The sequence below is a fragment of the Lutra lutra genome, chromosome 14, assembly GCF_902655055.1.
Source record: "Lutra lutra chromosome 14, mLutLut1.2, whole genome shotgun sequence".
NCBI classification, from domain to species: domain Eukaryota; kingdom Metazoa; phylum Chordata; class Mammalia; order Carnivora; family Mustelidae; genus Lutra; species Lutra lutra.
In genome coordinates, this window is record NC_062291.1 from 30,716,680 (window position 1) to 30,740,294 (window position 23,615).

The 23,615-nt window shown below is 39.6% G+C and overlaps 1 protein-coding gene across 3 annotated transcripts in view; it reads left to right on the forward strand.

Moving 5' to 3' along the window:
• Positions 1–23,615, forward strand: part of MYPN (myopalladin) — a 108,833-nt gene that overhangs the window by 64,070 nt on the left and 21,148 nt on the right. For all 3 annotated transcript variants that reach the window (XM_047702580.1, XM_047702579.1, XM_047702581.1), the window contains 4 exons: positions 6,512–7,102; positions 7,657–7,795; positions 21,043–21,264; positions 22,447–22,596. In XM_047702580.1, the coding sequence (XP_047558536.1) occupies positions 6,512–7,102; positions 7,657–7,795; positions 21,043–21,264; positions 22,447–22,596 (1,102 nt within the window). The remainder of the gene's footprint in view (positions 1–6,511; positions 7,103–7,656; positions 7,796–21,042; positions 21,265–22,446; positions 22,597–23,615) is intronic.

The following is a 23,615-nucleotide window of genomic DNA, read 5'->3' on the forward strand; positions in this document are numbered from 1 at the left end:
CTAAATGAAGCCCTTCTGCACTCTTCTTATAGAGCCCTTTCTTGAATCTAGTAATCCTTATAATCTATAATTTCATCCTTATGTTTCCCATTTCTGTTTCAGCTAAAGCTCTTGTCGTCATTATGGAAAAGATATCTAGTACTTTTTTTTTATCATTCTTTGCTGTGGCTAGATATGCTATAATAACCACAGTAGGTTTCGTATAATATAATGGGGATGAAAGAATGATGAGTCATAATTTTCAGACTCACCTTGGGGCCTGATGTGATGTCACCCTAACCCCTTAGGGAGCCTCCATCGGAGCCATGTTGCAATGTTTAAAGTTCATCCATAATAAAGCAAACACAGAATATGAAATTACTACTACTGTGTTATGTTGGATCAAAGTTATAAAAATTATATTTATAATTACATAAACCTTTAAAGGTCAAAATTAAAATCTATAGTAACAGTGATCCCATCATGCGTTTCTCAGTGCAGAACACAAGATGTTCAATGGAAGCAGGGGATGCCATTTAGTTTTTTTTTATTATTTTTATTAACATATAATGTATTATTTGCCCCAGGGGTACAGGTCTGTGAATCATCAGTCTTACACATTTCACAGCACATACCATAGCCCATACCCTCCCCAGTATCCATAACCCAAACACCCTATCCCTACTCCTCCACCCCCCAACAATCCTCAGGTCATTTAGTTTTATGTTTGTCTCACTATCACATCAGGCAAAATCCTGGGCATAAAATTAAATGTTATGAGGCATGCCTCTTGGAAAACCACATCCAAAAATGTCTCTGTCCCCTGAAATTTCTGCTGGTCACAGGAAATAGGAATCCACTAAAGTAAAAAAGTGGTTACTGTAGGGAAATACACAGGAATGGGAACCTGAAGGCAGCCAGGTCCTGCCTGGAGAAAGATACCCCAAGCCTCTGTCCCCCACTCACTCTCTGTCTGGAGCACCTCCTTGTTTCTTCTTTGCATATCCTCTCCACTCTTCCCTCTTTGAAGACTCATCACCTCACACCTGGCCCATCATGGCATGTCCCATTCTACAATTTGTGTCAAGCTCCACTGCTAATTAAATCATTCATAGCAGCTCAATTCCAAATACCAGCTGGTCAGATGCAGAGGATTTATGTTTGGAGGAAAGAAGAGTCAAATGGATCAAATCAGAACTATGAAGGACAGTGAGGTGGGGGTTAGGGGGTAGGGGGATTTTACAGAAAAGGGAGTTTTGGGAACAGGTAATCCAAAACAATTTCCTTGGGAACTGCCTTTTTTATAGAGCCTCCTCTTACCCAAGGACTGTTCAGGGATGATTAGGTATATCAGTTAGGATTCAGTTTAGCTTTGTGTTGCAGAAAACCCAAACAAATGGTGGGTTAAACACATGAGGGTTTTTCCTCTTAAATAAAGGAATTAGAGGGCAGTCTGAGGCCATTAGAGTGGCTCCACAGTCAGTTGACAAGAGACAACCCAGTCTCTTGTCTTTCCACTCTGCCTCCTTCAGCTCTGGCTTCCTCTCCAGGTCCCCTCTTGGTCCGGGATGGTTGATGGTGGTCTAGTCACCATGTCTGATTTCAAGCTGCTGGACAGGCAAATAGGTGGAAGGCCTGATGTCCGACTCCTTTTAAGGAGCCTTCTTGGGTCTTACCCAAAAATCTTGTGTTTGTACCTCATCAGCCAGAACTTAGTCACACGGTATAGTAGCTGCAAAGGAGACTAGGAAGTGTAGTCTTTGGCTGCAGATGTTGCCTCCATGAATAAAATCAAGTTCTTTCACAAAGGGAAGAATTAAGCAGTCAGCCAGCAGCATCCGCCACATCAGACTTTCAATGAATATAATTTTTTGTTATTAAACTATGCAGTGACACGCTCTACAAATCCAGCTCTCAGTGCTATATAATTCTTTAATCTCTTTTGCCTTCCTTAAGTTTTCTCTTAATTGTGTCTATAGGTTGTATTAGTAGAGGGATAAACATATATGTATGTGTGCACATGCACGCACACACACACAACACACACAGCAGTCCTTTGTGAACCCGTATGTCTAACAGCCTTTTCCTTTTTTTAAAAAAGATTTTATTTATTTGACAGACAGAGATCACAAGTAGGCAGAGAGAGAGGAAGGGAAGCAGGCTCCCTGCCGAGCAGAGAGCCCGACGCGGGACTCGATCCCAGGACCCTGGGATCATGGCCCGAGCTGAAGGCAGAGGCTTTAACCCACTGAGCCACCCAGGCACCCTCTAACAGCTTTTTCTTACTGGTTTTGACCTCATTGTTTTTAATCTTCTAGGTTTTGCATTACAATATATTGACTCTCTGAATAATCTTCTTGAGGGCACAATTTTCTGCTTATTCTCTCAACTTGCCACTCACATGGAAAATAGACATAATTCTTACAGATCTTAAAACTGCAACAGAAACAAAAACTGTCATTTTTAAACATTGTATCATCAAAGCCGGATAATTCAGACTTTGAGATTTTCAATTTGAATTCAAGCTGTCTAGAGCAGTGATTCTTCATCTGGCTACACTCTCTAATGAAAGGTAGAGCCTTTAAAAAATATTTATGTCTTCTATCCCAACTGAATCAGAATCCCTCCACAGATATTTTAATATTCATCCAGTTTGGAAACTACTGGTCTAAAGTTGGAAAGTCTGGGTTACCACGATTTATCATTCTGCCCCACCCCATACACACACCCCTCCACACCCAGGGGAACACAATAATTAACATTTAAAGTGGGGAAAATGTCAGACAAAAATCAGCATGTACTGGGAAAGCCTAGGTTTGGGGGACAAGTGTTTCTTTAGAGCAGTGGTTCTCAGTCCCAGGTGCATGCAAAAGCCACCTTGAGCCTTGCTATTCACGGTACTGGCATCCCCCCGGGGGGCTTGATAGAAAATGCAGATTCTCAGGTTCCACTCCAGACTTGAAGCAGAAGCTGGGGGTCGGGGGCGGGGAGGGCAAAATCTGGGTTTCAATAAGCCCTCCAGAGGCTTCTGAGGCTCACTAAAGTTTAAGAACCACTGACCCACTTTTAAAAAGAATAATAACTAGGCCTGGATCTTTTCCCGGGCTGCTGGACTCTCTGGGCAATGGTGCCTAAATCATTGAGGTTTGTCTGTCTTTTATGCTCTGTGAGTGATTCTAATGTGTAGCCAGCATGGTAGCCACTGCTAAAACCATGGCTAGAAGCCAATTGCAGAGACATATTTACTCAGAATTTGTTATTCTAATTAGTGATGTGCTAGCAGATGTTTTAAAAACGGATAAAGACAGGGAAGCCCTGATTTGTAGCATTTGCCAATTTTCTTCCACCGTGTTCTATTTCAAGCTACTAAAGAAAGGTCATTGAACTGGGAATTGGAATGAGATGTGCACAATCTGCTCTCCAGAGCAATCGAGAACTGGCTCCAGCACACACTGCCCAAAATTTGTGTTGCCAAAACAGCTTTCAAAAGGACTTGATACACTATCCCAAGTTTGTTTTGTTGTTTTTGTCACTAAGCTTTTTCATCTAAAATCCCTAAGAGATTCCTTTATTCCCCAGAAACAAAAAGAAGCATCTTTATTATTCTGATACTCTCAATTTTCATTCTTATAAATCTTGAAATTGACATTTGTGGTTCACAAACTAAAAAATAAAAAGCTACCAGTTATTGAGTACTTACATGTTTTCGGTGATTTGATCAATTCCCACAACAATGTTGAGAGTGTACTTATTCCTATTTTATTTGTGAGGCTATCAGGGTCAGATAAGGTCTAGAAACTACCCAAAGCCGCACAGACAATAAATGAGTGGCAGAGCCAGGATGAGGACCTAAGTCTGTCTGTCTGCAGAAACCATATTCTTGAGCATCATGGTTAAATTATGTGTTGTGGCAAAGGAGAAGATATATTCAGGTAACTCAAGAGAGCTGATAAATCTGCATGGGTAAAAGAAAGCTTGGTGTCAGCTTGAAAGCTGATAAAAGAAAGCTTGGATACAGACCTAACTTCAGAAATCCTCATGGCAACAAGAAAAGAGCAGCTGAGCTTGTAGCAATTTAAGACGTGCTGTTACTTTGTTTTAGAGATGTTACTTGGGATTTTAGAACTAGAATGCCTTTGTAATTTTCCCTTCCTTTATTCTTTCATTGTTCTTTGTACCTTCATTATTAAAGCAGCAAGTAAGTTCCACGTGTTCTCCTAAATAACCAGTGGTTATTTATGTTGTATGTATGTATAGTAAGATTTTGGAGCCCTGAATAGCTTGTGCTATCTCAGACATGTGTATCTCTCCTATAGCGCCTAGCATAGTTAACACAGAAGATTTTAAAAAAGTTTGTCAAATAATGGCATTGACAACTGATGTAATGAATAAGCCAATCCAAACTGCTGTTTTAAATCCCTTGTGAAACAAGATTAATGAAATGAGAAACAAGCAAACAAACAAAAACCAATCTTGTTCAAACAAAAAGAGACATTATTCTCAAATGAATTCTTCCAGAATCTTAGATAAGCAAAACAATTTGACACTCTATCTCACATATCATTATGTTTAAGGTTTGTGACCCTCTCTAATCTGATACATTGCATTAAATGATAAGGGCTGACATGCTGTTGGAAATCTTACTTAAAATAAAAAGATAGTTCTTAGTTTTTATTCAATGGGAACTAAAGGAAAATAAGACTCAATCAGTACCAAATGACTTCCTGCCCCTTTCGATCATCCTTATCTTTCTGAGATTACTTACTTGTCATATACTACTTTTTCTATTTCTGTAGCCACGAGAAAAGGATTCTGGAAAATCATAAGACTAAAATTTGTGTAGACTACTCTGTACAGAGATGTCCTGAAAACCATACAGCATTGTCTTCAGGCTATGGGAACCACAGAATGTGACCTGACAAATATGAAATCCATTAAAAAATCTAAAGATTTTTGTATTTTCATACCATTGGGAAAGTTAACACTAACAGAAACAATATTAATTGTATATATTTTATATTTTACTAAGGATAACCTAACAAAGATATTTCTGCTTCTCTTGATTGCTGAATCTTTCATCCATGATGAAACTAAAAGGTTTAATTAATCTGTAACTATATTACTTTATTCTCTAAGCTTAAATACTTCTAAAAAGTAGAGAGAGAAGAAAGTTACTGTACCAAGTGTTTAATGCTTCTGAATTCTTAGTTTAAGTCAAAACAAGAATTTTTATCGATAAACAAGGAAGGATTGCATATTATATAGCTATATGTCAACATACGGGGCTCTATTTTGTGAAGTTACTTTTCCATATATTGTAATCAGAAATGTTAATGAGGGGCACCTGGGTGGCTCAGTGGGGTAAAGCCTCTGCCTTTGGCTCAGGTCATGATCTCAGGGTCCTGGGATCGAGCCCCACCTTGGGCTCCCTGCTTAGCAGGAAGTCTGCTTCTCTCTCTCCCACTCCCCCAGCTTGTGTTCCCTCTCTTGCTCTCTCTCTCTCTCTCTCTCTCTGTCAAATAAATAAATAAAACCTTTAAAAAAATAACTGGGGGCACCTGGGTGGCTCAGTCACTTGACCATCCAACTCTTGATTTTGGCTGAGGTCGAGATCTTGGGGTCACGGGATTGACCCCCTCATTGGGCTCGCTCTGTGCTTAGTAGAATCTGTTTCTCTCCCTCTTACCTTTTCCCTCTGCCTCTCCCCCCATGCTCGCTTGCTCTCTCTCTCTCTCAAATAAATAAATCTTTAAAAAAAGTAATGACTAGCCATTTTGTTAAGATAAATAGACTGTGGGCAAATCATATAATGCTTCTGTGATTCAGTTTCCTGCAAAAGAAGAAAGTATTTTCTGTTTGATCTTCTTCTCCTCTTAGGAACAAGAAAAGTCTAAGGCAATGTTTCTAATTAGGATGGCCATATAATCTACCATTCAAATCATGACATTTTTGAGAGTAAAAAAAGCACCAGGAAAGCAGTCATAAACCCAGACTGCCCAGAATGTATTGAGACATGTGGTCACCTTATCTATAACGTTTGTTGTCAGGAGGGGATGAGAAACACCAAGACACATCCAGTGGCTTTCTTAAGGTTTTAAACTGAGGCAAAATGAAGCATACAATGCATTCAGTTCGTTACAGCAATACGCAGCTCACCGCTTTCTGTCCCAAAGCTGAGATACAGTCTGCTCCAGTCAGAACTTTGGGCATTCCCAACAGAGGACCGTTGTTTCTATTTCTTCTTTCTAATTTATAAACATTCTAAAATTGTGCTGCTGTGTTTCAAGGTCACCACACAAAGAATACAATGTGCGCGATGCCTTGCATTGTGGTGGCTTTTCCCCTTCTTGCCGACAATAAAACAGATTTAGGAAAGAGAAACCGCTCACGAGGAATTGATTAGCTCATTTCTGACAACTCTGGTTGTGTGTTCTGAATCAGCATAGAACTGTAAATAGACTGTCTCGACGTTTTCTGATGGGTGAGGCTGATAGTGACAGATTTCCCTTCTCTCTCCCCGTCTTTTGTGCAGTGATTCCAGTCAGCTACAACAGCTTCACAACCAAGTCCTACTGGAACAACAGCAGCTGCAAAACCCATCTCCTTCCTCTCCTAAGGAGTTTCCTTTCAACATGAGTGTTTTGAACTCCACTGCTTCCCCGGCGGTGACGATGCCCAGCAAGCAGGTGAAGGCTCCTTCATCACAGACATTCAGCTTGGCTCGGCCAAAGCATTTCTTCCCCTCTCCAAACACCACCGCAGCAACTGTGTCCCCTTCCAGTTCTCCAGTGTTCACCCTGAGCAGCGCTCCTCAAACCATTCAGAGGACAGTGAGCAAAGAGAGCCTCTTGGTTTCTCAGCCCTCCGTGCCAAACAAATCTCTAGGAGGAGTTTCCGTCCCAAATGAGCCACCCCCTCTAGTTCCAGTAGAGCCAGCACCAGCGCCACTCACGTTTGCCATCTCCAGTGGACACCAGTTTCAGCCCCGCTGTGTTTCCCCAGCTCCTGTTTCTCCCACCAGCCGGATTCAGAACCCCGTGGCTTTCCTCAGCTCTGTTCTGCCTTCTCTCCCTGCCATCCCTCCCACCAATGCCATGGGGCTGCCCAGAAGTGCACCATCTGTGTAAGTGTCATTTACATTTCTTGAGTAAAAGATGTCACTTAAGGGGTGCCTGGGTGGCTCAGTGGGTTAAGCCTCTGCCTTCAGCTCAGGTCATGGTTTCAGGGTCCTGGGATCGAGCCCCATATGGGGCTCTCGGCTCAGCGGGGAGCCTGCTTCCCTTCCTCTCTCTCTCTGCCTGCCTCTCTGCCTACTTGTGATCTCTGTCTGTCAAATAACTAAATAAAATCTTTCAAAAAAAATGTCACTTAAGAAAGGACATACATGGAATAGCTTGGTCTGGGACAGGACTCTCATTTAGTGGATCCCAGATAATCCTATCTCTGAGGCACTAAATGGATATTGAACACCTTACAGGTTTAATAATTTAAATATTGAAAACACCTCTACAGACACAGAGTCTCTGTGCAGTGCTCAACTTTGGTACCCGAGCTGACCTCCCTAAGGGCCTGGTGACTCCTACTCTCTGACCACCATTTCAGCCACTCCAATTTCTAGGCTTTCAGACACTGGCAAGGGTTTCTCATGGGTGTATCAGGTGTGAATTTATTTTACAGGCCATCCCAGGGACTAATGAAGAAAAACACAAAGTCTCCCCAACCGGTGAATGATGATTACGTTCGTGAAACTAAGAATGCGGTCATTCAAGACTTGGGGAAAAAAATGAATTTCAGTGATGCCAGATCAAACCAGCAGGTAAGATTGTTGCACACAATGGTTTTTTGGAATTTCATGATAAGAAATATCATTTCACTTAACTTAGTCCTTGGATGGTCAGGTCACCAGACCTCAGTGAACCTGACCCTGCACTTGTAGAAGTTAGAACATAGATTAACCGAGGGTCATATGGGAAACTCATCCACATGGATCTACAGTTCTTGATTACCTTGGTAGTTAATCAGTTTAACTATTTATATGTGTTTACACAGAATAGAATATGTTAAAGAAAGAGAAGGATTAGCTAGTTTGCTGGACATTCCAGCAATCCTCAACTCAGTATAGGCAAATACCATCACATCTTTGAAATATTGCAATATATGAGAAGATCTAGACTTTAAGGAACGCTGGGATGCCACGGTGTCCTTTATCTGTCTCCTACAGTCTATTGTGCTAGAGGTCTGTTCACCAGTTCCTCTCACTCTTTATAATAGCTTGAATCATGTGAAATAACCATCAATAGGCAATATCCTATGGTTCAACCCATACAATTCCTTGCTTTCTAGTAAGTTCTCACACTGAAGGAGAAAAAGGAAAGCCATAGGTGAGCATCAAATAAAAGAAAAATAGACTGAGTATTTTGTTATTTGAGCCATTTATTTTTGCATTTCATAATGTGGTTATTTTTTAAATGTAGGTTTACATTTTAATAACCTAACTCTTGGTTAATTTCCCAAGGTGGGAACTGATAAAAAATCTATTTTGAAACATAACATAAGATATCAGGCAAAACTGTATGCCAAATATTGTGGAATTTGTGGCATAAGTGATCCCTGGAAACAAGGCTCCAGATTTCCCTGACCATATGCTGTTTTCCTTTGTTTCTATCTTTTACCTCCAGTGGAGCCATGGATATACAGTATTTTACAATTGTGTGATATGTTGGGCAATTTTTACTAAGTAGGTTCTTTTGAAAATGTGCTGCTTGAACTGAAGAAGAACACTTAGGCTTGTTATAATTGAGTACACTTTTCATGTATTATTTCACCAAATTAGGTATGTTTCTGGGAGATAAATGCCAAGGCAACTATTTTTCTCCCTTCCTTCTTCTAGATCGAGAAACAGGGGGCACAGTTGTCAAACTGTCAGTGATAGAACTAGAACTAGAGCCCTAGTCCCCAGGACACTTCACATGTTCCCTAAAACGGTGCAGCTTTTTTCGGTTTTATGACAATTACCTTTAAGCTGCCATAAATGTTGCTCTGTCTGATGTAGATTTGCTTTCCTATAATATTGTCATCACATTTGTGGTTGTTAATCCTTCTAAATATCACTGAAATCAGAGCTGTAATCAGCCGATGTTTTTTGCAACTCAGAGAGGGAGCAATTGGGAACCCTGTAAAAATAATACCAGGTTAGCACACAAGCCGTGTGATGTTACTTTCATAGTTACTCTATAGGTAGATCCATGCTAATCCCCTGCCCAGTTCATGGCAAAGTAGGGTTTGTCTCCTGAAATACTGAAATGTGAGTATATGTGAACATGAACTTCTATGAATTGAGTGTCCTATACCTGATAGAGCTCATTATTAACTCCAGGGCCAATAGCGGGGACTAGGAGTAGTTTCAAAAACATCCCAATCCTCTTCATTTGAATATCTGTGACATGCATCAGTGTTCCCCTGAGAATCATTATTCTGGGAACCGCTATGGTAGTTTACTTACAGAATTGATTCTAGACTAAGTTCTATGCCATGAGTAAGAAAACCAAGCTGCATAAATAAATTGCATAAATGCAATTCAGGAAACTAAGGATCTAAGATGGAAAATTTGCATTAGGTTGATAGATGCTGATACTGATTCAGTTTTAAGGAATAAAATGATGACCACATTATAATACTGCCTCATCATTGTTGCCTTAGGAGATGATAGTGAAGATGTTGTAAAGAACTGTCTAAAATGTATTGTGGCCTAAAGAAGAAAATTTGCTTGGGAAAGTGGAAAAGCAATCATAAAGAAACACTTGCCTGTTGATAGTCATCTATATCTGCAGACTGGGGACACACGAATCAAAATGATCAGTTTTCTTATTCCTATATTAGGATGCCCATATGAAGGGGAAGCAAATTATTTCTTCTAACAATATGCATTGTTTTTGTTTTATTTTGTTTTGAAAACTTCTAAGTCCAAAAGCTGGACTCTTTGGCCCTATTTTATTCCTAGCCAATGAAGAATAGCAACCTCTTAGAACATGTGTGTGGCCTAGCCCTATCCAATTATGCTGAGCATGAAAATAAATCAGAGGTCCTTGAACAATGAATATTGACTATAGATAGTTTCCTCCCCAGAACTCAAACTCCTAAGTTAATGTTTTAGAAAATGGGTTTTCTTTGACATATCTACCACTTTGCATTTCCCTATTGTGGTATTTCAGCATTTACCTTCTAACTCATTTTATAAAACATTTCTAAGTAGCAATTAACATTTGCTTATTGATTCTTAGAACATTGTGTGACACAAAGGTATCATCTTTTCAGATGTTCCTATTTATTAAAATGGTTAGCTTTCTAAACTGACAGTGAAGTTTCTTTGAGTTAGGGACAAGCTAAGAGAGGTGCCCAGCCTCTAGATTTTAGGCTGTATCATTTCTTATTTTGAAGGGTATCATTCACCACCAGTGGAATTTTGGTGGATCAAAAAACATAAATGTTTAAGGACAGTAATGTGAATCTGAAAGGTCAAAGGAACCCAGGATCACAAAATGTAATAATGAACTTTTCATGATGAATGATTGTTTTTAAGTAATTTTTTTATTAACATATAATGTCTTAATAGCCCCAGGGGTACAGGTCTGTGAATCACCAGGTTTACACACTTCACAGCACTCACCATAGCACATACCCTCCCCAATGTCCATAACCCCACCACCCTCTCCCTCCCGCGGCAACCCTCAGTTTGTTTTGTGAGATTAAGAGCCTCTTATAGTTTGTCTCCCTCCCGATCCCATCTTGTTTCACTTATTCATTTCCTACCTCCCAACCCCCCCACGTTGCATCTCCACTTCCTCATATCAGGGAGATCATATGATAGTTGCATGACCAATGATTTTAATTCACACATGAGTTAACATGATTTTCTGCACCCACTAAATATTTGGTACTGTTAATTTCTACACGTGTGCGTGCACACACACACACACACACACACACACACACACACTGTCTTATTTCAGCTTTCCTCCTTGACCTCATTTCTCTGGAAACCTTCCCATCTCTTTATTCCTGCTCCTTCCCCCAACATATTTTTTCAAATTAATTCTTCTTTAAAACTGTCTGTGGTTCCCAGATACTGTCATGCATGACAAAAGAAAAAAATATGCACCTAATTATTGCTATGCTTTTTGTTCCTCTAATCTTCTCGAAGCTGTTGAGTTTTTTTCTTCTATCTAAAGCATACCTCTTTCATCCCTTACTATGAACTTTTATGAAAATCCTATTTTGTGAGTCTTGCCATCCATTCCTTTTCTAATAAGAACTCCACACAGCCAATGACCTTATTTTGCTTATCTTGAGCATAGTAGAACCTTGGGATAGTGAAGTGTCCCTATGTCATCTGCCATGGACCCAACCAGGATGCACCAATCACAATCTCCCTGAGACCTCGGATTGGTGGATGTCTTAATCATTGCTGCACCCCTGTTGTGTCTGGCATAGCATAGGTACTCAGTAAATATTTGCTGAATTAGCACACGGCTATGGGATTTATATTAGTTTCAGATAAGATAGTGAGACTTTTGCCCAAATAGAAAATTTTGGATTTGTGGCCTATCTATGGAAAATACCTCATTTGACTATATAGATTCTGATTATGCCTAATTGTGGATACTACCATATGACAATAATCCATTTTGATCAATAGATTTAAAAGATGAAAACACTGAAATTAAGCAAAACTCTGGTGCTAACCGAATGTCAGCTTCACATAGAAAAACATTCTCTCCTTTGAGCACAAACATTACTTATAAGCAGCTAATGCAGAAACTGCTGCTTTTACTCACAACGGGTTGAGGCAAGGGGAAATGGAGAATGCAACATAAATCCAGTCCTGGAAATTCAAAGCCTATGTCTACCAACAGTGGATCAGTAGTTCAAACTTTGTGCAGAACAGTACAGAAAGCACCTAAATTTAGGTTAAACACACTGCTTTTTTTTTGCAATTTTCTTTACAAAATCTGAGTCCCATCAGTCATAACTTGGAATGACAATCTTGATTTATGTGTATTCGGGGTAGTTATCCATGGGATAACCAACTCTTAGTTGCAAAGACATCAATTCCTGCTTTGGGGATGGTATACATCTTTGGTAACAGCTCAGAAGTAAAGATTCAGTGCTTTAGCAACAAACCACATACCCCTGGCTCACAACTTTATGGTTTCCTCATTCCTGTTTCCAATTTCCCAGATATTTTATGAAATCTTTCATGGAAATTCCTTGATCTACAGTATTCTTATCTTGTTGCTTATTTGAAGTTTATACATTGTATACCTAGTACCTTAAACAAATATGTCTTAAAAGAAAATTTTTTCTCCCGATATCCCTTTGAATTTATTCCATGGGACTATTTCTTTTCCTGCTCCTGGCAATCTCAAATATAAGGCAATCTCAAAATAGTTTTGGTCACATTTAGTTCATTTAAGGTTTTATGGTAACTTTGTTGCAAAATATAGTTTTGATCCAGTAGCACAAAATTTCCAGTCCTTGTAGTAACCAACACTCCAACCCTTATTCAAAAATAAGATCCCAGGGGCGCCTGGGTGGCTCAGTGGGTTAAAGCCTCTGCCTTCAGCTCAGGTCATGATCTCAGGGTCCTGGGATCGAGCCCTGCATCGGGCTCTTTGCTGGGCAGGGAGCCTGCTTCCCCACTCTCTCTGCCTGCTGCTCTGTGATCTCTCTCACTCTGTCAAACACATAAATAAAACCTTAAAAAAAAAAAAAAATCCCACACACAAACACCCCTATCCATACCCTACACCACAGGGACTGTTACAAGTGGTGAACCTAAAGCCATGGAGGGAAGTATGGCCAGCTGCTCTCTTTTTTGCTCCCTCTTCCCCCACTTTACTAACTGCTGTTTCTCACTCCCTTTCCCAGCCATGGAGAGACGAAAGCTGACTCCACAATGGCTTTGTCTTGTATGGGGCCTAAGTGTGCATGACGGGACCCAGCACAGGTCCTCTGCCCTGACACAATGCAGAAGTGAATGCTAGTCAAAGTAGCCTTTAGCTTTCCCACTGACAAGAAGCTGCCTCACTCCTCACTCTAGCTTTTTTAGGCAGGAATCCGAACCTAACCCACCATAGAAAACGAAACAAGCTCTCCTATTGGGTCCATTTATTTTTTTATTTTTATTTTTATTTTATTAACATATAATGTATTATTTGCTTCAGGGGTACAGGTGAATCATCAGTCTTACACAATTCACAGCATTCACCATAGAACGTACTCTCCCCAGTGTCCATAACCCAGCCACCCTATCCCTCTCCTGCCACACCCAGTAACCCTTAGTTTGTTTCTGGAGATTAAGAATCTCTTATGGTATGTCTCCCTCCAGATCCCACCTTGTTTCATTTTTTTCCTCCCTATCCCCCACGACCACCAGCCCTGCCTCTCAAATTCCTCATATCAGAGAGATCATATGATAATTGTCTTTCTCTGATTGACTTATTTAGCTCAGCATAATAGTCTCTAGTTCCATCCACATCATTGCAAATGGTAAGATTTCATTTTTGATGGCTGCATAATATTCCATTTTACAGATACACCATATCTTCTTTATCCATTCATCTGTTGATGGACATCTAGGTTCTTTCCATAGTTTGACTATTGTGGACATTGCTGCTATAAACACTTGGGTGCACATGGCCCTTTGGATCCCTACATTTGTATCTTTAGGGTAAATACACAGTAGTGCGATTGCTGGGTCTTAGGGTAACTCTATTTTCAACTTTTTGAGGAACCTCCATACTGTTTTCCAAAGTGGCTGAACCATCTTGCATTCCTGCCAACAGTGTAGGAGGGTCCCCTTTCCTCTCAGGGCCACCTATGCTGCATCCCAAAGATTTTAAAAAGTTGTGTTTTTATTTTCATTTGTTTCCATGAATTTTTTCAATTCTTCTTTAATTTCCTGGTTGACCCATTCATTCCTTAGTAGGATGTTCTTTAGCCTCCATGTATTTCAGTTCTTTCCAACCTTCCTCTTGTGGTTGAGTTCTAGTTTCAAAGCATTGTGGTTTGAAAATATGTGGGGAATGATCCCAATCTTTTGGTACTGGTTGAGACCTGATCTGTGACCCAGGATGTGTCTGTTCTGGAGAATGTTCCATGTACACTAGAGAAGAATGTGTTCTTTGGGATGGAATGTTGCTTTGGGATGGAATGTTCTGAATATATCTGAGTGATATATTCAGTCACTGGTCCAGTGTGTAATTTAAAGCCTTTATTTCCTTATTGATCTTTTGCTTAGATGATCTGTCCGTTTCAGTGAGGGGGGGTGTTAAAGTCCCCTATAATTATTGTATTATTATTGATGTGTTTCTTTGATTTTGTTATTAGTTGGTTTATATAATTGGCTGCTCTCATGTTAGAGGCATAGATATTTAAAATTCTTAGATCTTCTTGTTGGACTGATCCTTTCAGTATGATATAGTGTCCTTTTTCTTTTCTTATTATAGTCTTTGGCTTTAAATCTAATTTGTCTGGTATAAGGGTTGCCACCTCAGCTTTCTTTTGATGTCCATTAGCATGGTAAATGGTTTTCCTCTCCCTGACTTTAAATCTGGAGGTGTCTTTGGGTCTAAAATGAGTTTCTTGCATATATATATATATATATATGTATATATATATATATATTAGACTGGTGACTAGAACATAGCCACACACTTGATTTAGGGTGTATTTTGATCTGTTAGAAGAAACTGCCTTTCAAAAATTTAAAGAAAGAAAAACTTATATATATGCAAAAATAAGGGTAAACATGATGAAGGAATGGAATATGACTGTAAAATGAAAATTAAAAAATATTCTAAAAAAGGAATTGATAAGAAGTTGGTTGAAAAAGAAAAGAGGAAAGAATGTGATCAGGCTGGAAACTAGAACAAAGCCATGTGCTAGATTTAGGGTAAATTTTGATCTGTTAGAAGAAAGTGTATCCCAAAATTTTAAAGAAAGAAAAACCTATATGTATATAAAAAATAAGGTTAGGGGCGCCTGGGTGGCTCAGTGGGTTAAGCCGCTGCCTTCGGCTCAGGTCATGATCCCAGGTCCTGGGTTCGAGCCCCACATCGGGCTTTCTGCTCAGCGGGGAGCCTGCTTCCTCCTCTCTCTCTGCCTGCCTCTCTGCCTACTTGTGATTTCTCTCTGTCAAATAAATAAATAAAATCTTTAAAAAAAATAAGGTTAAATACAAAAAAGGGATGGAATATGACTATAACAATGAAAATTTTAAAAGATTTTTTAAAAAGGTATTGACAAGATAAGATAGTTAAAAATGGTAAAATAGGAAAGAGGAAAAATTAAAAGAAAATAGAATAAAAAATAAAATTTTAAAAATTTAACTTTGAAAAACTAAAGAATCATAGGAAAAGAGCCATGAATTCTATGTGTTGCATTCCCCTAGCTCTGGAGTTTTACAGTTCTCATTGATCAGTGAACTTGGTCTTGGCTGGATGTTCTTGCTAATCTTCTGGGGGAGGGGTCTGTTGCAGTGATTCTCAAATTTCTTTGTCTGAGGTGGAATTGCACTGCCCTTGCCAGGGGCCAGGCTAAGTAATCTGCTCAGTTTTGCTGTTGGTAGCTTTTTTTCCCTGAACACTTTCTGTAGAGCTTTGGAGGACAAGAATGAAAATCGTGGCCTCCCAATCTCCAGCCCCATAGGAGCTGAGAGCTCAGGGCCCCACTCCTCATTGCATCCTCAGAGAAAAGCAGTCAATCACTCCCATCTCCCTGGTCTCTGGCCCCACTCCATGCTCACCCAGCCTGTGACCAAGCATTTCTATCTCTGGCACACGGCCCCATTTTGAGTCTCCAAACCCATCAGATTCCTGCAGCGTGCTCCTGTGCTGCTCCTCCCAGAGGGAGAAGAAGGGGGTCTCCTGGGATCTGTCACTTGTGGGGTCCCTGTTTGAAGAGCAGTGGCCCAACTGTGCCTGAGATCATGGTCTAAGGTAACCCCAAGCTAAAAGCCCACTCCTCAGCTCCACCTGCACAGCCAGCTTCCCCACTCTGATGCCTGGCAGCTCTGCCACACTCAAACACCCCTGGTCTTTTTGTGACACCGCAGATCCTAAGACCACACTGTCCCTGCAAGGGCTCCACCCTTAGCCTCTGGAGCAATGTCCCTCAGTGGAACAGACTTCTAAATTTCCAATTTTGTGCTCTGCTGCTCTATCACTTGCCACAAACCAATCCCCCTCCCCACTGTCTATATACAGGAAGTATATCACCTCAGATTCACTTCTCCACACATCCTACCTTCCAGAAAGTGGTCACTTTTCTGTTCCTAGAATTGCTGCTCTTCTTCTCTTTGATGTCTGTTGAGTTTATAGGTGTTCAGAGTGGTTTGATAACTATCTAGCTGAACTCCTGGGACCCGAGGGTATTTAGGTCTCCTACTCCTCCACCATCTTGCTTGTAGCTCCTAATTGGCCCATTTAATCTCCCTCACTGAGCTTGAAGTGAAGGCAGGTACTCTTGGGGTAGAGGGGGAGGTAGGAGATGCAGAGATACAATAGCTCTCTCCAAAGTCCTCTCACTGGATCGTTTCCCCTGACTCCTTTGTTTCTCTGGCGGAGGTGGGGGGTTTAAATGGTCTACCCTGTCCGTAAGCAACTGCTTTGAAATTGCTGAAGAATAGTTTGTCTGTCAGCTCACTTGTTTTCTGATACCTAGCCCATCTTGGGCTTCAATAAAAACTTCCAATTAAGAGGCACCTGGGTGGCTCAGTTGGTTGGGCATCTGCTTTTGTCTCAGGTCATGATCCCAAGGTCCTGGGATCGAGCCCCAAATAGGGCTCCTTGCTTGGTGGGAAGCCTGCTTCTCCCTCTCCCTCTCCCTCTGCCTGCCACTCTGCCTACTTCGTTCTCTCTCTCTCTCTCTTTGTGTCAAATAAATAAATAAAATCTTTAAATTTAAAAAAAAAGCTTCCAATTAAGATCTGGTTGCAACTGTATCCTCAGTACATAGTTATCAGTAGTATTTTTTTTTAAGATTTTATTTATTTATTTGTCAGAGAGAGAGAGAGCGAGCACAGGCAGACAGAGCGGCAGGCAGAGACAGAGGGAGAAGCAGGCTCCCCACAGAACAAGGAGCCCGATGTGGGACTCGATCCCAGGACTCTGGGATCATGACCTGAGCCGAAGGCAGCGGCTTAACCAACTGAGCCACCCAGGCGTCCCTATCAGTAGTATTTTTAAAATAACTCATTGAATGTTCTGTTTCTATCATCTCCCAATTCGTCATACTGATAAAATAATAAATATATAACCAATATGCATACATTTATAGTGAAACAAAGTGTGCATATTTTCATCATATTGCTTCTGTAGTTCCTTGGATCAAATCAATTCAAACATTTATAAATTCTGTAAAATCAGACCCCAAGTTGGTAAAATCAAGTTTGGAATACACGGAGACAAAGTGATATTAATATTCTCAGGCAGGTACTTACAGCCTCGTATATATCACCCACTGTGTTCCTGGAGGTTAGGAGTAATCATAACTTAGAACTATATACAAAACACTTCTTTGGGAAAATTACTTGATACTTTCAAAATAGAATTTCAGGAATTTATCTCTCCCTATAATAACTCTGACAATGTATTTAACCAGGAAGTTACCAGCCCTTATAGGTCAGGCAATAGGAGAAACATGAGGAAAGATTCTTTAATTTAGAGCAAGGACTCTGTTAGAACAATGGCTAGAGTTGGTATGGAATGACTAGGAGTTTGGGGCCTTAAATGAAATAAGATGAGAAGCTGTGAAAGGCTAAGACCTCCTGCCACCCTCACAAAAACTGCTGTTTCCTGAACCCTAGGATGTGTGTATGAGGTTTGAAAACTATGTGAATTATTCTGTTTGGATGTAATTTTTAAAATAATAAGACTTTTATTTAATACCTACCTCATATGGTAGGGGAATAAAATGACTCATTGGTTTTACTCCTAAATATCCCAGAAAATAAACAAATTAAAAAGAAAAATTATTAAAAGTATTAAAAGTATTAAAAAGAAAAATAATATATATTCAGAATCATAAACACAATTCAAGAATGAAGAAATATATATTCTTCATGTGATTTTTAAACTGGAAGACTAAGAGATATTTCAAACTTGGCAGAACATTTATTGTATTTATGGAAAATATAGTCATTGTGAAGTGTTAGATTGAATCTATGAAATTCTACACTTTTGACCTACAAAAATGTCAGTTCCATATTATTCAACTTAATAGATAGAAAGTTGGAAGCTTTAATGATTAACTTTTTAAAAACTCTTATAATGTAGAAAATAGTCTTAATACTTTTAAACTAGGTTTCTTAATACTTTTAAACTAGGTTTCAAATTAATAGATGTGAACAAATTTTTGCTTTAACTGGTTTGAATTATCTGATTAAAAATTAATAAGCTAACTGGAGATTAATCATTTTCTCTACCATGAAAGAGCTGTGGATTTATTTTGCTTACCCAGTGTGAGATGTGGCCAAGAGAGGAGGATTTAAAATTGGTTTCAAGAAATTGAAACCAAGGAACCTCTGATTTCTGTATTTCTGTGTTTCATAAGCTCCAATTCCACACAAATTTAGGTGATAATATGTATAAGACAATAACTAAAGGACAAGAGTAATGTGACTTGATAACTTGAGAATACAGTTTATGAGCCTTAAACTCAATCACTCTGCCTAAGACTGGGGGCAGATGTATATCAGTCATGTGCTTCCAAATTTTATTTCAGGAACATCCTAATGCCATCTCCATGGAGCTCACCTAAATTATGAAGTTGTAGTTGTGGTTAACTAGAGTCACAAGCTTACAGAAGGTCTTACCCTCAGCCCAAAGCCAGGGCTCTGGAGTCCTCAGAGATGCAGTTGGAACAAGGGATTGCCCCCATGTCATCCCTGCCTTTGCTCATTATTCAGATACTCATTGAGCACCTGCCATGAAACAGACACTATTCCAGATGCTGTTGATACAGTGAGAAGCAAGATAAATAAAATCTCTGCTCTTGTAGAGCTAACATTCTAATCCTTAGAGAGATATTCAATCACTCAATCAATAAACAAACAAGAAATATACTGGATAGCAACCAGTACTATGCAGAGTATTAGAATGGGGAGTTCATTTACATGAAGTGGACTGGGAAAGGCTGCTTTGGGAGGTGACATATAATTTTGATAGAATTCAGCAGGGAGAGGGAGTGACTGGAATTCAGGATAAGTCCTAGATTTAGGGTTTAACTTGGTAATTCCAAGTGTGGTCTGAAGACATGTGGCAATCTGCAGGCTATCACGTCTCTACCTTGGCATAAGCACAGAAACTGAGAGTAACCATTAAGAAATTTTTATAGCAATTTGACAGAAAAATTTTATGCCTATGAATATAATAATTTTGCATGCCTCCTAAATTTCATTTGCTACTCATTCATTTTTATTTCACTTTATAAAATCATGCATTGGACATTTTTTAAAACCTGGTTTTCAAAAGGAATATTATGCAGCCATCAAAAACCCAAAATCTTGCCATTTGCAACGACTCGTGGATGGAATTAGAGGGTATTATGCTAAGCAAAGTAAGTCAATCAGAGAAAGACAATTATAATATGATTCCACTGATACAAGGAATTTGAGAAACAAGACAGAAGATCACAGGGAAAGGGAGGGAAAAAATGAAATAAGACAAAACCAGGGAGGGAGACAAGCCATAAGAGACTCTTAATCTCAGGAAACAAGCTGAGGGTTGCTGGAGTGGAGAGGGTGGGAAGGATGGGTGGCTGAGTGATGGACATTGGGAAGGGTTTGTGCTATGGTGAGTGCTGTGTAAGACTGATGAATCACAGACCTGTACCCCTGAAACAAATAATACATTATATGTTAATTTTTTAAAATCTGGTTTTCACCAAAGATAGTGCAAGAAACACTGGCTTAACTATTTAACCAAGTAGATGAGTCATGGCACCATTTTCTGAGATGGGCAAGAGTAGGGTAGGAGCATCTCTGGGAGACAGAAATCAAGTATGTGTTGTTTGGATCATGCTAAGTTTGAGATGCCCCTTGAGCGCCCAAGCCATGATATAGAATCAATCGCTGGGTATATGACTCTTATGATGTACAATAGATCATCAGGTATATGAATTTTGTGGAAAGATCAGGCCAGAAGATATGGATTTGGACTCATCAGCATACAGAAGTGAGATAGGATGAGACCACCTACCTAGGTCTAGGAGCTAGCAAAGGAGACTGATAAGGAGCAACTAAAGAAAAAGAAGGAAAACCAATAATGTGTCATGAAAGCAAACAGAAGAAAATATTTCAAAAAGAAGAAAGTAGTCATCCTTGTCTAATGTTCCTGAGAGATCAGGTAAGGTAAGAACAGATAAATGACAATTGGATTTGGTGAATTTGGAGACCCTGACAATAATAATCTCAGTGGAACAGTGAGAACACAAGTTTAATTGGAGTGCATTAGTGAAAGACTGGGTGACAAGCAAATGATCCTGTAACAATACAAAAATTATTTCAACTAGTTTTGTTGTGGTGAGAGTAGAGAGATGGATATGGAGTCAAGGGAGATTTATTCAAGACAGGTTTCATCAAGTATGAAGATGGGAGTGTCCAGTAGAGACAAGAAGCTGGTAATGCAGGCATGCATCAGAATGCAATTCACAATAGTTTTGCCATATTACCAAATAGGAAGTTCTACATATTGAAATGGACATTAATAGTAGTAATGGAAATTACATTCCATCTTCATTTCTCTACAGGATGCTACTGGGGCTCCATACTCAAGGTGAGGAATCAGGATTCACTAAGGCAGTTTGGGATTATAGTAGAGACACTGGCATCTCCTTTAGTGCTCTGTGGTGAGGAACTGGAAATGGAACATGACTGGTTTATTGGGTTTCCATGATATATATTTACCATCTGAATCTAAAAAGTTCCATCCTCAAATTATATTGATAGACACCTTCTTTCTCACCCATAGAATTGAAACTGAAACATGTTTTCCATCTCGACAGGAGTACAAAATTTCAAGCTTTGAGCAGAGGCTGATGAATGAAATAGAGTTTCGCTTGGAACGTACCCCTGTTGATGAATCAGATGATGAAATCCAACATGACGAAATCCCCACGGGCAAGTGTATTGCTCCCATCTTTGACAAAAGACTCAAGCATTTCCGGGTTACAGAAGGCTCTCCAGTGACATTTACCTGCAAAATTGTTGGAATACCTGTTCCAAAGGTAGGAGAAGATGACCACCTTTTGGGCCAACCAACACAGAACTGCAGACAGTGCCTTCCAGAAAGTCTTACCAGATTCTAGGGAAGTATCTACAGAGGGAATAAAAACCACTACCAGAAAAACTAACAAAGCCCAGATAATTTCACTAAAAAGAGACAGTCAAGGATAAGATCGTTAAATAATTAGGCCCAAAATAAATCAGACTTATGGGTAAGTTAGAATTTAAATAACAGTTTAAAATAAGCTTCTTAGTCATAATCCTCCACTTTGGGCTATTGATTCTTTCAACCACCAAACCACTAAATTGATACTTTTCTTTTTATTTAATGCTTACTGAATACCCACAAAGGACCTGTTGTTGCACAAAGTAGCTATATTTGTATCATTACTATCAGGTTGGTAAATGCTGAAAATGTCGTATCATTATCACTGACTGCAGAAAAATCTTATGAGTCACCAGATTTTTTTGGCAGTCAGCTGAAAGAAGGATTTACACCCGGTATGGCTGTGGTAGGGGATCTCTCTGCTCTATTTGCACAAACATTAGCATGGTGTTATCATGTATGGTTAGGTAACTAGGAAATGTGGAGGAGAACAGCTGCAGCCAGTACTCTAACCCACCTGTCTTTGAGAGATCTCCTTGATACATGCAGAACTCAACATGAAAAATTATTTATTTAAATGTTTGCCAGACAAGAAATTTAGCCAGTGAGTACTGGCCTCCTTCCACTTGGTATAAAAAAAACCATACTATCCTTTCAGGTAGAGTGAGCTATTGTAGACCTGGAGATCTGTGACTGCAGAAGACTTGAGCTTTTAGATAGGATAAAAGCTATCCTATCTAAATTGGGGTGGGTGGAATTCATGCTCCTGGTTTTCATCATTTTGTTCATGAAGACGTGTCTATTCCTTGGGGTGACTTTTTAAGTAATTATGAAGTACAATAAAAAGAGTCAAAAGCTTTATCTCAATCCTAAATCATACAGAATTTTTAACTTAAGTATTGTATGTGTATAAGTGCAGGAGCCTATTACACAGGCATTTTTTAAAATATTTTTTTAAGTGCTTTATAAGGGATGGGGCTCTTGCAGAGACGCCGTTGCCTCACTCTACTCCCTACTTCATTATCCTCAAAAGATGTGCAGAACAGTGTATGTTCTCCTCGATTATCTTTCATTGCAGGTTTACTGGTTCAAAGATGGGAAGCAGATTTCAAAGAGAAATGAGCACTGCAAAATGAGGCGAGAAGGAGATGGGACGTGCTCTCTGCACATCGACTCCACCACTGGTGATGATGACGGCAACTACACTATCATGGCTGCCAACCCCCAGGTGGAGAAGCAGGGTTCTGCGCTGTGCTGCACTGAGGAAGGAGCGCTTGATGTCATTGTGAATGAGACCTTGAGAAGTGCCAGTTACTAAGGATTGCTGAGGAAAATGAATGAGGAGCATTGTGATTGTGTGTAACTAGAGCACAGCTTAAAAGACCAGTTAGCCATGGATGGGTCACTCAAGCCCTGAGCCTTTGTCAAAGGACATTAGAAATATCCATTCACTATATCCCAGATTTATTGGGCTAAATCTTCTGTTTATCAACTCATTGACTCTCTTAAAGAGTCTATAAATCATTCTATCAAAGAATGATTTTTTTTTTTTTGGTAAAAGAAAAGTCATAATCTCTCACTTTTCTTTTCTGAATGTGATTTAGGATCAAGACTTAAAATTCCTCTAAAAGATATGACAGAATAAATATCTTCAGCTACTACTAGAATACAAAGTATAGAGCTATAATTTCTACTCACCCTCTCCTTATTAAAATGTTAGTTTGGGGGCACCTGGGTAGCTCAGTGGTTTAAGCCTCTGCCTTTGGCTCAGGTCATGATCTCAGGGTCCTGGAATCGAGCCCCGCATCAGGATCTCTGCTCAGCGGGGAGCCTGCTTCCCCCTCTCTCTCTGCCTGTCTCTCTGCTTATTTGTGATCTCTCTCTCTGTGTCAAATAAATAAATAAAATCTTTAAAAAAAATAAAATAAAATGTTAGTCTTGAGGATAAATCTCTATTAAGAAAAGTATAAAATACTTGGACATAGTCTCTGCATGTGGCCGCAGATAATGTTCAGTGCACAAGAATTTGAATTTTTTTTACATTTGTGTTCTGTGAATTTCTCAGCTCAAAATAAAAGTCATCACAATGTTCTTTAAATTTCTTCCCTGGACTATTTTTTAAAAATATTTTATTTATTTATTTGACAGAAAGAGAGATCACAAGTAGGCAGAACAGTAGGCAGAGAGAGAGGGAGAAACAGGTTCCCTGCTGAGCGGAGAGACCAATGCAGGGCTTGATCCTAGGAC